General features: G+C 38.1%; 2 protein-coding genes across 2 annotated transcripts in view; both read left to right on the plus strand.

Moving 5' to 3' along the window:
• Positions 1 to 563: 563 nt before the first annotated feature.
• wnt16 (wingless-type MMTV integration site family, member 16) lies at positions 564 to 6,912 on the plus strand. Its single transcript, XM_082167027.1, has 4 exons — positions 564 to 1,390; positions 1,554 to 1,780; positions 3,135 to 3,421; positions 5,045 to 6,912. The coding sequence occupies exons 1-4, from the start codon at positions 1,299 to 1,301 to the stop codon at positions 5,507 to 5,509; spliced, it is 1,071 nt and encodes a 356-aa protein (XP_082023153.1). The 5' UTR covers positions 564 to 1,298; the 3' UTR covers positions 5,510 to 6,912.
• A 3,670-nt stretch (positions 6,913 to 10,582) lies between these two features.
• The window catches only part of stab2 (stabilin 2), a 32,794-nt gene continuing 27,506 nt past the window's right edge, over positions 10,583 to 15,870 (plus strand). Inside the window, exons 1-3 of the mRNA XM_082166332.1 lie at positions 10,583 to 10,750; positions 11,655 to 11,782; positions 12,574 to 12,680. Of these exons, the coding sequence (XP_082022458.1) occupies positions 10,664 to 10,750; positions 11,655 to 11,782; positions 12,574 to 12,680 (322 nt within the window). The 5' untranslated portion in view covers positions 10,583 to 10,663. The remainder of the gene's footprint in view (positions 10,751 to 11,654; positions 11,783 to 12,573; positions 12,681 to 15,870) is intronic.

Genomic DNA, 15,870 nt, shown 5'->3' on the forward strand with positions numbered 1-15,870 from the left:
ATTTATCAAATGTGGTTTTTTTCTTTCTTCTTCTTCTATTTAATTTGATTCTACCATTTAGGTCATAGGCAATTTTAGCAGAAAAAGAATTTGACGTGTAGTGTAGTGTAGTTCATGCAAACATAAAACTTTTGCTGAAAAAGAACCCTTTTTATTAAAATGTATTCAAAAAGCCTTTTTATAGCATTATCATTGTCCTTTTTATGATATAATTACATATCAACTTTTTACTTTAGACTCATGTTTTTTGTTTTTTATTATTGATTATATCTAAGACAGTTTTTCCCAACTTTTTTTTTGTACCCCCATTGTAAGACGCAAGTCCCCCTTAATCGACTTCAAATCAGAAATTGATGGTGGTTTCGACTTATATATTGGAAATCATTATTAAAGTTGATTATCAATAACTATGGGTGAAAACAAAGTTGCATGTCAAAGTATAGCAAATACACTCTGTGCTCATTGTTTTAGTTATTTCTGTTTTATAAGCCAGAGTATGTGCGGAAGAAGATGGATGGATGGATGTTTTATAAGCAAAATCGAAATCCTTAGTAGCCTACCCCCATTTGGGAAGTTTTAACGTATATAATGTATGTATATATAAGTTTCACTAATAATAAAATATAGATTTAAATTATTAATTTATTGAAGTTCATTTATAATAGTCGACGCTTTTGAAAGTTATTGTATTATTTGAACACTGTGGGCAGTTGTTAAATCTCAACATTTTTTATTTTAAATGGTTTTACCCTGTCTAAGTGTCAGCGTTTCTGCTGTTCAACCTTTTATTTTAACCTTTTTTTCTTATTCTTTTTTTTAAAAGTATATGTTAAATATGCTCAGTTAAATACTAAAGTCCTTTTTATTCTTAACACAGTCCTTTCAATCTCACAAAAACCCGAGTGTACTTGATTCTCGCTTTGCTCTCTCACCGAACTCCAAGCCAACATCGCTTTGTCCAATCAGTGTTGACAACGGTCGTACCTTCTGAATATTAATGAAGCTTTCCAACCAATCGCGATGTGGGAGCGATGCACATGAGAGTGTTTAGTTGCGCGCTTTCCAACAGCAGTATATAACTGTTTGTGTCTATTTGAGTTCGCAGTGATGGCGAAGGTGACTTCTTGGTGGTTAGATGTTTTTTTTTCGTACCTGCGACTTCATGGATACATGAAAGGAGACTTGTGAATTTTAAAGCACCGTTTGTGGATTACATACGCTAGATATTAGATGTAGTGGACCGGTATGAGTCGTCTTTGTCCTAACGTTCAGTTCGGGACTTGTTAAATGAAGTGGACATGGATAAAACCGGTTGTGGAATACATGCAATTTACCATTTATTCATTATATGGCTCTCAGTTTGCCCTCTGTGCTCTCAAGGGAGTTGGATGTAAGTACATAAGTGCTGTGTCGTTGTTGCTGTCAAATATTGTTTGAATAAAATGTTTGAAAATTGTCTCCTTTTCCTCGGGCCTGGTTATGGCATTTCAATCCAGGCCGACAGGAGAGGAGAACCGCTTCTGATCTTTGTGTCACACTGCTCCGCATCACAGGTGGTTGGGCATCACATCTGTAGGAGTGCCCGAGAAGTTGGGTTGCGCGCATTTGCCCCTGTCGCACAAGCAGAAGGAGCTGTGCGCGCGCAAACCGCACCTTCTACCGAGCGTTAAAGAGGGCGCGCGCCTGGGCATCACCGAGTGCCAAACGCAGTTCAAACACGAACGCTGGAACTGCTCGACCCGACGGGACCCGAACGTGTTCGGCTACGAGCTCACCAGTGGTATGCATGCAATGTCACACTGAAATAGATTTAATTTGAATGTCCATTAATTATTTAATTTTTTAACTATGCTGTTAACTTTATCAATGATATTAAATAATACAATTTTGACCAGCACATCTATATAAAAAAAAAATTTCTCGATAAAATAGGCCTTCTAAAACTTTTTTTTTAACGTTTAAAAAAAGTGGGAATGAAAATGTATATTAAAAACATTCACACAAATCATTACATCGATATAATGATTGATACATTAAAAAGGGTAGAAATATCGTCAAACTTTAAACGTTTGATGATCACTGTATTGCTAGTAAATTATTTCTTTCAATATTAGTTTTAAAGCAGGTTATTCACCTTCAGATTTCAATGATAAAATGATGTCTAAAAGCAGAACAAAATTTTAATTAAAATATGTTATGCATATATGTGGTTACTGGACACTTCAGTATCAGTATTTTCAATTATCATAAGAAAAACAAGTTTCTGTCGTATAATGAGAGATTATCACTTTGTAATTGTTTAAAGCATCTGAATGTATTTAATTGACTGTCAGTCCGTTTGACCATTTAATGACTGATTTGAAATGCTGATTCATGTGCTGATCAGAGATTTTATTTAGGAAACAGCTGTGAACCCACATCTGTTTTAGGTTAACAATCTCTAATACTAAACTTACTATGGTCTTCAGCTGGCCCTGAATTTAATGCATACAGGATTAGCATGATTACAAAACAAAGAGTCGAACTGACATGCTAGAACGTGTTTCTTGATTTTTGTGAATTCATATAAGATTTCCCCCAAGTTTCTGTCACAGCATTTCAAATCCAAGCAAATAACCTTTAAACACAATCCATCCATGAAATGTATATCAGAGATATTTACTTAATGTGCAAAACAGTGACTTTAAAAACCACATCTTTTCAATAGGCTGTTCAGAATTTGATTACACTTTATTTTAGTGTCCTTGTTACACATGTAGTTGACTGTAAATTTTGCATAATTACGTGCAGCTAACCCTAAACCAAACCCTAAATGTATAATTGCATTATAACAAGGACACCTTAAATATAGTGTAACCCGGAATTTTTATAGCATCATCTGTTCTCACAACAATAAATTAAAAAATAAAAACTTCAGCCAAACATTTTTGCTCATTTTTATAGTGGGAAATCAGTGTTTCTCTGTATGAATGTAAGTAATATTCCCAGACTCCTCTGCTCTGATACTGCTGCACTGAGATCCTTTTCACAAATGTCCTGTTGGGTATCTCACATTCCCATATTTTCTGGTTGTTTCAACATTTGTAAGTACTAGATCGGCATCTTGCTTACATTCTCTCTTTTTTTTTTTTAAGGGACAAAAGAGACAGCATTTATCTACTCGGTAATGGCTGCCGGGCTGGTTCACGCAGTCACTCGCTCTTGCAGTGCAGGAAATATGACAGAGTGTTCGTGTGATACGAGCCTGTTGGGCAGCGGTTCGCCTACAGAGGGCTGGCACTGGGGCGGGTGCTCCGATGACATCGCCTTCGGGACTTTGTTCAGCCGCCGCTTCATCGAAAATGCGGTAAAGAACACATCAGCCCGTGGTGAGGACGCCCTGCTCACTATGAACCAGCATAACAGCGAGGCTGGGAGACAGGTGGGTGACACAGAACTAACCTTTCTATTGTGCATTGTTCACTAGTTAGAATAATGTTGAAAGAAATTAGATGCACAACAGTGACTGCTCGCTTATTTTTTTCCCCTTAATATTCTCCTTAGAGATCTCAAAATAGACTTTAATAAAGGCTTTAATAAGAAGTCATGGACTTAAACCAACCAACCCTGAGAGAAATAATAACATTCCAAACTTTATTTGTAACAAAAATGTATATTAATTTAACAAATCGACAAAGATTCAAGACTTTGTACTTATCGTCTTTTATGAAGGCATAAACTAAAATCCCGAAAGTATTGCAAATGATGTAATCAATTCACTGCTTCATGGGAGTGTGTGGTCGTTGCTTTTGCCGTAATTTCGGTTTCCATCGGGACTTCTTTGATCTCTTTTGAGATTTTTAAGTTGAAATCTTGCTTGCAGCTTTTACAGAAGCAAATGTCATTGCTTTATATAGTTATCATCAAATGATAATCATGGAGAAAATGGGATTTTTAATTCTGAATCGTGGTGGTTGCCCTTCATTGACATACTGAGATAATTTCTTGCCTTTCCATTCACATTTTGAGTGACATATGTCAAGTTAAAGCATCAATGTGTATGTGAATTTGCTTGCCTGCTTTAAAAAGACAGCAAAAGACCTAGCAAGCTTTCATAGTTCAGGGCTATGTTTCCCTGTATAGATGCTAATTCACTCTAATTGGAGAAAATATGAAAAGTGTGATAGTGGAGGAAATGTCCACCCTCAGACAGCATTCTTGCAACATTCATAAAGCATTCAAGGTCTTCTTACAGCCTCGTTTATAAACGGCCTTGTATCCTCTTTAAAATTCAATACTGAAGGTCCAACACAAGGTTTCCTCAATCACCTCAAGGTTTTATGCAAGATGACAAACTTGCATGTATTTACCATTTAAAATATGACAGTTTTCTCCAGCAAAGGAATCTTTGACTTGTTCTAACTGACAATAGAAACTATTTCAAAACAACCAAATAAGAACAGAAATAGTAATGGGCTGCTCCAGCTCTGGCAATTTATCGTTCAAATGAGTTACATCTCCCCACATGTTCTTGATTAATCTAAGAAGCTGATGATTTGCACGGAATTCCACAGCCTTGACTGAAGAACACTTGTAAGTGTTTGGAGAGCCTAAACCACAGCTCTGGTTGGAAACCACCAAGGAGCGTTCAAGCGAGACAAAATTCCCCTCAAGTCAGCGTAGGGCCCCTGTAATCCTTCACCCAAACGAATGCTCCTATTTTATGAAAGTCGTCAGCTCACAAAATGCTCCTTCCACTTACATGGTGCAGAACATGAAGGGAAGGAAGGACATAAAATCTCCATCTTTCAAAATTATATAGTCCTTGGAAATGTGGTTTATAGTCAACCAGGGTTAACTCTCCCGGAGATTTACATTAGTTCCGCGTTTTTGCCTGAAGTCCAGAAAGTCTGTCAAAATAAATTGCGAAAATGTTGGAAGGCTGAAATTGAATCAGATCACATGTCTGCGTGCTTACATAGAAAAACAAGCTGCTCTCCTGATCTCAGCTTCTTTCTATTGTCGATCAGATATATAATGCTCTCCGTATCCTATTCCTCTACAGGCGGTGGCCAAAACAATGTTGACAGACTGCCGCTGTCATGGCGTGTCGGGTTCGTGTGCGGTAAAGACGTGTTGGCGCACAATGGCCGCGTTTGAGCGTGTGGGTGCCTACCTGAAGGAGCGCTACGAGACCAGCGTTCAGGTGGTGGAGCGTTCCAAACGTAAGGTGCGACGCAAGGACAAAGACCAACGCCACATGCCTATCGCCAAAGAGGAGTTAATATTCCTCAACAAATCACCAAATTACTGCTTGGAGGACCGACGGTTGGGCGTGACGGGGACCAGGGGCCGCAGGTGTAACAGAACTTCAGTCGGGCCGGACGGCTGCAACCTGCTGTGCTGTGGGCGGGGCTACAACACACACGTGGTACGACACGTAGAGCGCTGCGAGTGTAAGTTCGTCTGGTGCTGTTACGTTCGGTGTCGGCGCTGTGAGACGATGAACGACATGCACACTTGCAAGTAGAGCAACTACTTGGGGAGGGTTGGAAAGATCTCCTGAGACAAGGCCTTGTGAGAGGAAGTGGACCTTCTTTTCGCCGTTGGGCCTATCAAACAAGTATGTTGACAAAATATCCATGGCAACCAGCAATCCACAGCGAAAACCAGGGAGAAATGGTATAATCCCCTTTAAGTACACATGCGTAACTCTTGGGCTTCAAATGGGAATCAAGCCATTTTGTATATAATGACTGTGGAATATAACTGGAACATAAAGGGAACTGAAATTCTGAACTGCAGAGAAAAGTGTAAATAGATGATTTTTTTGGGGGGGGTTATATTGAGGGCTCCTTCAGTTAATGATGAATTATAATGGGAATTATGTAGATAATATGCCAGGATATTTTTGATATGTAGGTTCCAAATGAGAATCCCGTAATAAATAATTCCCAAAGGATGTATTCTGCAATTTTAGCTTTGTTTTCTGCATTTAACTGTATATATTAAATTATGAACAATCGACATATGCGATTACAATTACACCTCGTTCTTGAGTTTGAAAAACTTAAATAAAATTAGTTTTTTAGAGACCATGAACATTCTTTTTGCCTGTGACTGTTGATGTTTCTCCTTCTGCTCTTTCCATCCTAAACAAATAAACGTGAATAATTCCCGAAAGTGTAGATAACGGGGGTGTTCAGCAGTTGCAGCTTTATCGATTTACAATTTAAATGAATATTCCACATTACAAATCATGGTTGTTGTCTTTCTAGTTCTTATTTCTTGTGACTGATGTTTGTGTCTCATTCGTTTCCTCTTAAGCTGTAATCCCACACACACATCTCTGAAAAAGTAGTGCTTTGCTAGAAGTAACAGAGTTGTGCCAAATACCATGGTTGCATTCTCTTAAAAGGTTCTTAAATGCTAATGCGAATGGCCCTTTTATGTAGCCACATTCCAAGCAACGGGACGGTGACAATTTACGGATGCATACGCAGAACATATCAGAGATCTTCTGTCCAGTGACAGAAGGAAAAATTCCTGTGAGTTCTTGCACATGCTGGCAAATCTATTAAAGTCGGTGGAAAATCTCGCTCACGTTGCATTTCGTGATTTCACTCTGAATGCCTTCTTGTTCATTCTCATGTGGTTGTATTTACCGCTGAGTGGAAGTTGCATCAAGCTTTCTTAAAAACTGTAAAGTCACTTAAGACTATTCTCCACAGTGATTTTCACAAAGACTTTCAACCCAATTCCATCCAATAAATGAATCCCTTTTGGAAATGTTGCCTTTTCACACACTGTTTTAACAAAGTATGTTCCCCGAAGAACATATTTATTGATATCTGTAAAAATCTCTTCATTCTTCTTTCCAAGAAAAAACACGTTGTTCTTTGTAAGTTCTAGTTACGAATCATGTCATAATTTCGACTAATTGTTCGCATTGTGGGCAACACGTTGACCAATCACAGACAGCATCCATTGAAATCTAGCATTAATCACTGCAACTCTCCAGGTACATTTTCAGGAGCAGCGCTGAGACCTTCAGCCCTGGAAACTTGGTGGCAACCCATTCTGGAGAGAGACGACATGCAGACGAAAGGAGTCCACGTGTACGCATCTGTTCTCTCTGACGTAGCCAACAACTCAGGTGGCTGCCAGACTTTCGGTGCCTTCTTTCACCCCCTCATTCTTTTTAGTATGTGTTTAATGGTTAAATCATGATTTGTCAAATCAAATCTGCTGTTCTTCACTATTGTCTTTTCAGGGTTTGTTCCGCCATTGCTAATGAGCTGAAACTGTTTCTTAATGTTCTGGAAGTGTAGTTTGGTGAGGAAAAAGCAGCTCCACAACTGTTAAAACAAAGACAAATATTTCTGCAGATGAAATTCAATAATAATCAGTAATTGAAGAATATCCGTATACTTTAATATAATGATTCAGCCTTTTTTACTGTTTGCTGAGCCCCAGAGGTTTTTGAGGCATGTCCATGCAATATTTTACATTTCTTTAATGTAAGATGAATATGTTTTTTTGTTTTTTTTGTGTGTGTGTGCTGTTGAGTAGATACTGAAAGCAACACAGTGGGTGGTGCGACCACATGCACACACGCACAATATATTTTGGATGTAAGTTTGATCCACGCTGCCCTGTGGAGACCGGGGTCATTGCTCTCTTCCTGATCATCGTTCATCTTTTGTCTCATATGTGAATGATCAGTTATGTCCATCCAAGCATAGCATTACATCCGAAGCCAAGAGTCACGCTTTTTCCACTGGCCCATTCCTGCACGCTCTATGGGTGGTGCCATGCTCTATACGCCTTCCCAGAAGTCTGTAGGGGCTCGTGGCTGTGTCTGGTTGTGTTGGTTAAGGCCTGAGGGGTTTTGGATTGGCGGCACCGTTTTCCTGCCAATAACTGTTGCTTGAATGTCGAAAATTCCCACAACAACTGCTGTAGTCAATGTTAAGATTCTACACACGTCCTTTAGTGCTTGCTCTGCCTTAATTCGTTCTGTATGTTTTCTTTGTTTCTTTTTTTTCTTACTATATCTCACCATACTGCTATGAAGTGATTGTTTAAAGCAATTCATCAGTCATTCTGATCATATATGAAATGGGTTAACTTTTCTTGTCTTGTATAAGTATGGGAGGAATATGAACATAATGGATCTATCCATCAGTGACATGATGGTATCTGCCTCCATCTGGTGGATCACATTGTCTTGCCAGAGAAGACCACAAGAGAGAGATGAAGATCATTTTTTCAGCACCCACGCTCTTGTTTAACTTTAGGCTATACTCAAATATATTTAACTTTGTTTTGCATTTGTTCAGAATACTGCCTTAAATAGATGAGGCAAAAAGTTAATGAAAACATAAACACGCAATTTTTCTTTTGCATTATTATTTAGCTACACATATGACGTTAGTTAGCACGCATGACGTTGCCCTATATATGACAATTTTTACATTAAAATTAATATAAAAATGTAGCCTTTTACAGTTGCTTATATTTTTTGAAAGGAGGTAATTTAGTAGCACTAGCAGGCGATTCACAGTATCATCACGCAGATGGTGCTTATGTTTTTCCAACATCATTTACAAACTGCATAAGATGGTGCCGATCCTGTCCTGGGTATTTTAATTTCCCAAAATATTCGCAGACAACGGACTTCAAGTGCTCATACATGCGGTTCGCACATCTGGCTTCTACAGTTGAGTGAATTACAGAATATATGCCTATTTATACCACGGGCCCGGGGCTGTTGAATAAATGCTTGAATATGATTGGTGGTCGATGGATAAATGTTTTCAGGGTTGCTATTATAAAAAAATATATATTACACGTTCAAAATTCGCCTTAACATAGTAACAATTATGTTCGTGCCTACTAAAGAAACAAAATTGTTGCCTTAACACGGCCAGAACGAGCGTGGCTATAACTTACTCTTTCTAAAGAAACTCGTTCAAAATTGCCGCCTTTGACACAACCTACAGATTATTTCAAACTTTCGCGTTCCCTATTCGGAGTTAATGTCCCCATTCGCACCTCGAATTAGCACATTTGCCACTAAAAACAACAAAAAAAAAAAAAAAAAAATGGAGATCAGAAGGTCCCTGCGTTTGTACATGGTAAGTATCATATCTCTTAAAAACCCAAATTTAGCTTTCTAAATCTGGCATTGTGCACTCTCACTATTATTGGCTCCGTTGGCAAATTGCTTTTGTCCCTCTATTGTTTGTAAGCGTCTTTATGAACAGTAATAAACTGACTTGGTCGAATATTTCTTATTGTTAGTAGGCCTGGCCTATTGATGCCATATTGTATAGCACATTGTGTTCTTGTGGTTGGGCCGGGGTGTCAATTACAGTTTAAATGGGATAAAACCGTGTACAGCTGGTTGGGAGTCAGTCCATTTAGGGTTGTTTCCAGATAACCATTTTAAATATCTTTTGGATGGTAGGCTTCTAGAGACAATTAAGTGGGTGGTCATGAAGGTTTTAATTTGTTTTCATAAGCAGTTGAAAAACAACAAGCAACACATGAATAAGTTGAAAAGCATTGTATATGCGCACTCACAATTATAAAACATACTAACCTCCCTATATCCAAATATATGCAGTCCACATGCTCGTAATTCCTATGAAAGTTCTGGAACTATGAAAGGAAAGTCATGATGCAGCATTACATACAGGAAGTGTGTGTGTGACAGGGTATCTTCACCTGACCACTTGGCTTATTTATGAGTGAGGACATCCTGTCATTCTTCTGCCTTCAGCTTTATTTGTTCAGTTCATATAAACATGTTGTTAATCGGCAGGTTTTTTTCCGGCATTTTCTGGTTTTCCAGTAAAAATATGTAGACATCTTTCAAATTAGATTCATTTACTTCAAAGTCATAAATGTGTATTTCTTGAACAAATTTTATTTTTATTCCCCTATTGTTTTTGTTTTTTCTCTCTCTTTTTTATCATAAGCCTCACTATATTTAGCTAGATTATGTAAGAAAAACAATATTCTTAAAACAAGAGGGGAAAAAAAAACTATTTACGACAAACATTAAACCATTCAAAATAAACGTAAGTATATATTAAGACCAACACATTAATAATTTAGAGGGAAAAAAAACACCCCCTCAAAAAAAAAAAAAAAAAACTCACTGGAAACCATAACTATTTTACAAGGTGGTGATTTTGTATGAATTCATACAATGAGAATTGAACTGCATAAAAAAGAACTGCATAAATAGGCTATTGATGCGGATGCTTTGTAACCTAGAAATTAGGAGAGTATGAAGGTTAAGAATGAGTAGATAATTGTTCTGAAAAAAAAAGTGAAATATGATTTTCTTTTCTTTTATTCTTCATCTGCAGTGCACTTGTCATCTCAACACAACATCATATAAAATCTTTCTCTGTTTAATGTTTTTCTCTGGTCTAAATGTTAATGAAAGAGTGAAGGATTTATGTGTAATATTAAATGGATTTAGATATGTGTCCGAATTTTTAGGGGAAGGTGTCGCCCTCTGACTCTCGTGTTGCTGTAGTACAGGAAAGAGAGAGGGAGGGATTGTTGAAAAGGCAGAAGGCCAGCTTGTGTGGCCACAGTCTGGTGAAGGACCCCAGAGAGACAGAAAGAAAGAGTGAGTGAGACAGAAATAGAAAGTATTATTACCATGAAGTTCCTCTTAAACTCAATCTGTGGAGGTCTGATCCTACTGCTGGGGTCTGAGATACTCTGGGTGACTGGTGCAACATCACAGGTGAGATTCACACACATACTCGTGCAACATGCGTATAATATGTGATTGCTTGTAAAAAATCGTATTGTAATGTAACATTTTTAACAAGTATTTTTGAAGGAGTAACACCGCACTCACGAACAACAAGGTGCCAGACAAACAAAACTGAAGATCTCAAAAAATAAATAAAACTGTCTGCATACTTGAATCCTTTCAGCAAATTTAATAGCCAAGCTTTCGGTCAAACGACCATCCTCAGGGCATCCTCAGTTAACAAGTATTTTTGAAAATCAAGTATTTTGAATAGGAAATATAATTAGTTTGTTTTGGACTACTTGCTGTTGGACAATTTGTACTTGTACATATGCTTTCCAGGGTTAATTGGCAGAAATCTGTCTCATTTGGGAATATCAGCTCGCTCTATTACCATTTCCTGTTTACATATAGTAGATACCACTCAGTCTACAAGCTGGCAGAACAACATAAACATGCAGTTTGCTATGATATTAATGTTCATATCCGTTTCCAGGGATACTTTCTCTATATTTAGTAAGAGAATGTTTACATTTCTGTGGTTGCAGTTGAAAAATGTAGTACATGTATTGCTTTAAGATGCATGAACTATATAAGCAAATCTTCAGTTAGAAATTCCCTGATTTGACATGTATCGTTTGACATGTCCCGTGGAATGCTGGGTAAAATAATCCTGAGAATGTCATTGGCCAGCTGTAAAGTCATGAACGAATCAGGTAAATCTCCTTGGAAAATCAGTGACAGGTGTTAAGATCCAGCGTGTTTTCCAATTCATATGATATACCATATGAATTGTTGCCTTTCTGTAAGAGTCGGCACTGAAGACTCTTTTTTTGTGAAAACTAATGTGCTATGGATGTGTGTGTGTGATTGTGTTTGTGTCTGTGGTCAGAACCGTTGTGATAAGAACATCCAGGTGGTGACTAAATCGACCTGTCATTCCTGCTCGATAACGCTTTTGGTGAAATGTCCCTCTGGCTACACCAAGAAACCACCAGGGAAAAGCACAAAAGACTGCAGGTACAGTATATATGTTTCAATCATGACAACTCACTGAGTGAGTTATTTAACCTGCATTTATTGGCATGGGGAATGGAATGTTCATATGCTTGATTTTGGCGGACGAGATCTGCTGAGCAAATAGAAGAATTTGTTCAGCTTATTTAAAATAACATGCATAAAGGTCATGCTGCTGCAGGATCATATTAAACCCCCTGTGGCAGATTTTTACAGGTGGTGCTGGGGAGAAGGAGGGGTAAACAGAAGTTTTCATAATCGTGCAGCAGGGCAGTCGCAGGCTGGGGCACGAAATATATGGTTATGTGGATTGATTAGGAAGTATGTCTAGATGGTGATGATAGGGGAACCAATCAGCGCTCATGAATGAACTATTTATTTGTGTGTGTCTGTCAGGTTTTTTTGGGAACCACATGTGTCCACAAGGACAGTAAAACCTTAAATCAGCTACACTGTGTGGAACAGCCAGTCACTATGAGGAAATGAGGCTGCATTTTTAAAAATAAAAAAATACAGTAAAAACGGTAATATTGTGAAATATTATTATTATAATTGTAATATTTAAAATAAAATATTGCCATCAGAGATCCAGACAAAGAATATTCTGCAATTTGTTTAAAATCTCTTTGAATTATCCTGAATTAAATACCATACTTTGATATCAGACCAAAAAAAAAAAAAAACTGCTTTCATGACAAGATTAGGTGTTTCACTTGTGCATAAACAAAGGGTTATGCTATATAGCATGAATACAAAGGCGATAATTACATAATAATCTCTCTATTTGTGTCTAGGTATGAAATCCCACCTAATTTGTCTGTGGCGGGCTGTTCGTATGAATGCTACAAAGACACAGTGGAACCCCAGTGCTGTCCAGGTTACTGGGGCAATGACTGTATTGGTGAGTTTCAGGTCATTGAAGAGGAATTCTGTTTTTGTGTAGAATTGTGTTTGAATTCTGTTCCATAGAAGATCTATGACGTCAATAACCTCTAAAACCAGATAAATATGGCCCAAAAGTGATTGTTGTGTTCTTATCTGATTATCTAACACATTTTAAATGGCATTTGTCATTTCCGTCATTCTGTGAGGGAAGATGCACTGAGGGAATATTTTGAACGGAAGAGTTAGACAGGAACTATCTTTATGTGACCGCAAAGTCTGAAACTCAAGTAAGGGGAAGCATGGCTCCTCTTGGAGAAAGAAGTGGAAAAACATAACTTTAATATTATCATTCCTACTTAAAAAAATCCTATAGGAATGCCAATAAATGTTACTCATAATTCATAATTGTGTTTTTACGACGATTCAGCATAATTCTGTCAAAACCAATCCCAATGTGTTGTAATGAGATAAAATTACCATTAAAAGCAACCATCCTCTAAAAATAAAATAAGATCCCACTGGATTAACTGAACTTCCGGAAGAAATAAACTAGAGAGTAGGAATTTTAGTTAATCCAGCAGGATTTTATGTGACTCTTGAAGAATTCTTATTTGATCCCAATAATACCCTTTAGGATTGCTTCCAGATTATGATAGGAATTCTATTAGCATTATTTTGGGGAATTTTTGACTAGGGATATAAATCCTATATGCATGAATGTGACCTTCCACAGTTGTTGATATTTTGGAGTCACACTTTATCCATTTTTAACATTTTATGTGGTTATGAGACCATGACGGACTTGTTTCTCACAGTTGTTTTTCCTGTGGGAGCTGTACAGTCAATAAGTATAAATTGGCATGTGACATATTATTGTGTGTCTTGTCACACACTATGAGAGGAAGTTTTGAGCCGCTGTGGAACAAGGGATTTGTGTCCTTCCTTCCCTCTGTGAGGGATATGGCAGATCTGTGCCTCCGTACCACTGGAATGTGCTGACCAACAAGCTGTGGAGGTCTCATTTCCAGTATTTCCTCTGCCTGTCAGCACTCACACAGATCCCACAATGAGTTCGCTGAGTCAAGCACTTAAGTTAACATGCGTTGTCTTGGTTTCTTTGGTCTCTTATCAGCAGAACTTCCTGCATTGTTCTTTGAAAGTTAAATGATTTGACCTTTGCGTCTATGAGACCGGTCAGCATTATGAAAGCTTGGTGAAGCATTATGAGAGGAAATGCATTTTTCCCTGTGTCTGATTTCATATTTAACAAATCCAGAACTAAATTTATCTGAATGGCAGAAAGCATATTTATATTGAACCTGTTTATTTGAAGATTGGTACTTAGATCTATCAACACAATCTCATGGTTCACCATTGGTGGCTAATTCCTATGAATTTGTACGAGCTCATTTTTATCTGCTGCTCCCCTGTGTTTTACGGGTGAGGTTTGGGGAGGACCTTCATGCTTATCTTTTGCTAAAAAATCATGCATTTTCATCCGATTCACATTGTATGAATTCATACAAAATCACCACCTTGTAAAATAGTTATGTTTTCCAGTGAGATTGCATTGGATCCACCCACAATTCCTCAAAATGTCTGTTAACAAATGGGACCTTATTGTAAAGTGTTACCGATTTTTCTTCAGAGTAAGTGCAGAAAATGTAAAGAATGTGCTGAAAGTGAGCCTGCTCATGAGGAACTGTCTGCATATGCTGCTAGTGTGATTTTTCTATTTGTGTTGACACGTCTGTGCATGGAGTGTCAATGTGTGTGATGTGCCGGGAAGGATCTGATCCGATGAAGGCCTAAGTGGTCAGACTTACAATGGCGGGAAGGAAAAGAAGAGTGAGGGTCAGTGGACGAGACGAGGGGCTGTTTGAAGAACAGAGGAACTCTGCTAACTCATATCCTCTTGTACTGTGGACATGCAGACATGTCTGAGATATGAGGGTAACTCATACCCTACCACCCCAAACCCACTGACCCCAGATCAGTCCTAGAAAACAGAATGATCTCAAATCCGTGTCACTCAAACTGAACACAGAACAGTCATGGCAAACATTTGCCCTCAAATCAGGTTCATGCAAACTCGCTGATCTCAAATCAGCCTCAACAAAGCTCAAAACTAAGAGGAACTACATTAGATAAATACTACTTCTACAGCATTTATTAATCTTAGTTAATGTTAAGTTCTTCATTTATTAATAATTTTTTTAAAATCAAAAGTTGAATGTTAACATTAACTAATGCACTGTGAACTATAAATGAAGAATTGTTTACAATAACTACTGTTAACAAATGAGACCTTATTGACCTAAGTGTTACATTTTTTTCCCCATTAAAGGTAGGGTAGGTAATCCTGTTCAGAAACACTTTTTTTTATACTGGGTGAAATGGTCCTTCCATCCTGATAGTAGTCAATACATTATGTGTTTAGAAAAAGGAATGAAAAAAATCAGACCTCTGTAGCAGCTGCAGGACAGTAAAAACTCTGACCAATCACTGCCATTCGGTGCGAATGTAAAGAACCAATCAGATGCCTTCATGTCTCGTGCCCGCCCCGAGCCCCACTGCGCGCGCTGCCCGGCGTGCACTCATCACATGTCACCGTTCCCGGAAATATTCAGCTCAAAGCACCTGCATATGCAGTCAGCGAAGGCAAACAAGGCAAAAACTACTTCCTCGGACCCTGCCCGCACTCTTGAACGACCTCCTCTGCTTCGCCCTCAACCCCGGACCTGTCCTCGAACCGACGATGCGGTACTTGTCTCCGGACTCGGAGTGTACGTTAGTCTTCATTAGAGTCAACAATGTTTTCATCATGGAAACTCTTACATGCAAAACACCGTATATGTTATGAATCTTACACGAAATTCATCTTCATCACAGTGTAACTGATGGTAATGGAAAAACGTGTATCAATGCAACCTGTTTTTAGTTTTGCCTTATAAATATAGCTCGTTACCGAATGAAACTTTACCATTATCGATATGCTAGCTTGATAGTGAGTACTAAAATAAATCGTATTTGTTTATATTCATAGTGATAAAGTTAGGTATTTTATTACATGTGATTCTGACATGATGTCACTGTATGTACTGCGCTCCTTCCTCTCCACTCGTCTCAGGTAATAAATGCGTCTTGTTCCAGCCTGAGCGTTTGGCGTCGCGCGTTCATGTGTTTTGGGGGCGTGGCTTTGGAAG

The sequence above is a fragment of the Leuciscus leuciscus genome, assembly GCF_965113295.1.
Source record: "Leuciscus leuciscus genome assembly, chromosome: 4".
In the NCBI taxonomy this organism is placed as follows: domain Eukaryota; kingdom Metazoa; phylum Chordata; class Actinopteri; order Cypriniformes; family Leuciscidae; genus Leuciscus; species Leuciscus leuciscus.

Excerpts from the sequence above, each read along its gene's own strand:
- wnt16 (XM_082167027.1), top strand. The coding sequence starts at position 1,299 with ATGGATAAAACCGGTTGTGGAATACATGCAATTTACCATTTATTCATT. Across the intron at positions 1,391-1,553 it reads TGCTCTCAAGGGAGTTGGAT|GTGGTTGGGCATCACATCTG; the intron begins GTAAGTACATAA and ends TCCGCATCACAG. Across the intron at positions 3,422-5,044 it reads ACAGCGAGGCTGGGAGACAG|GCGGTGGCCAAAACAATGTT; the intron begins GTGGGTGACACA and ends ATTCCTCTACAG.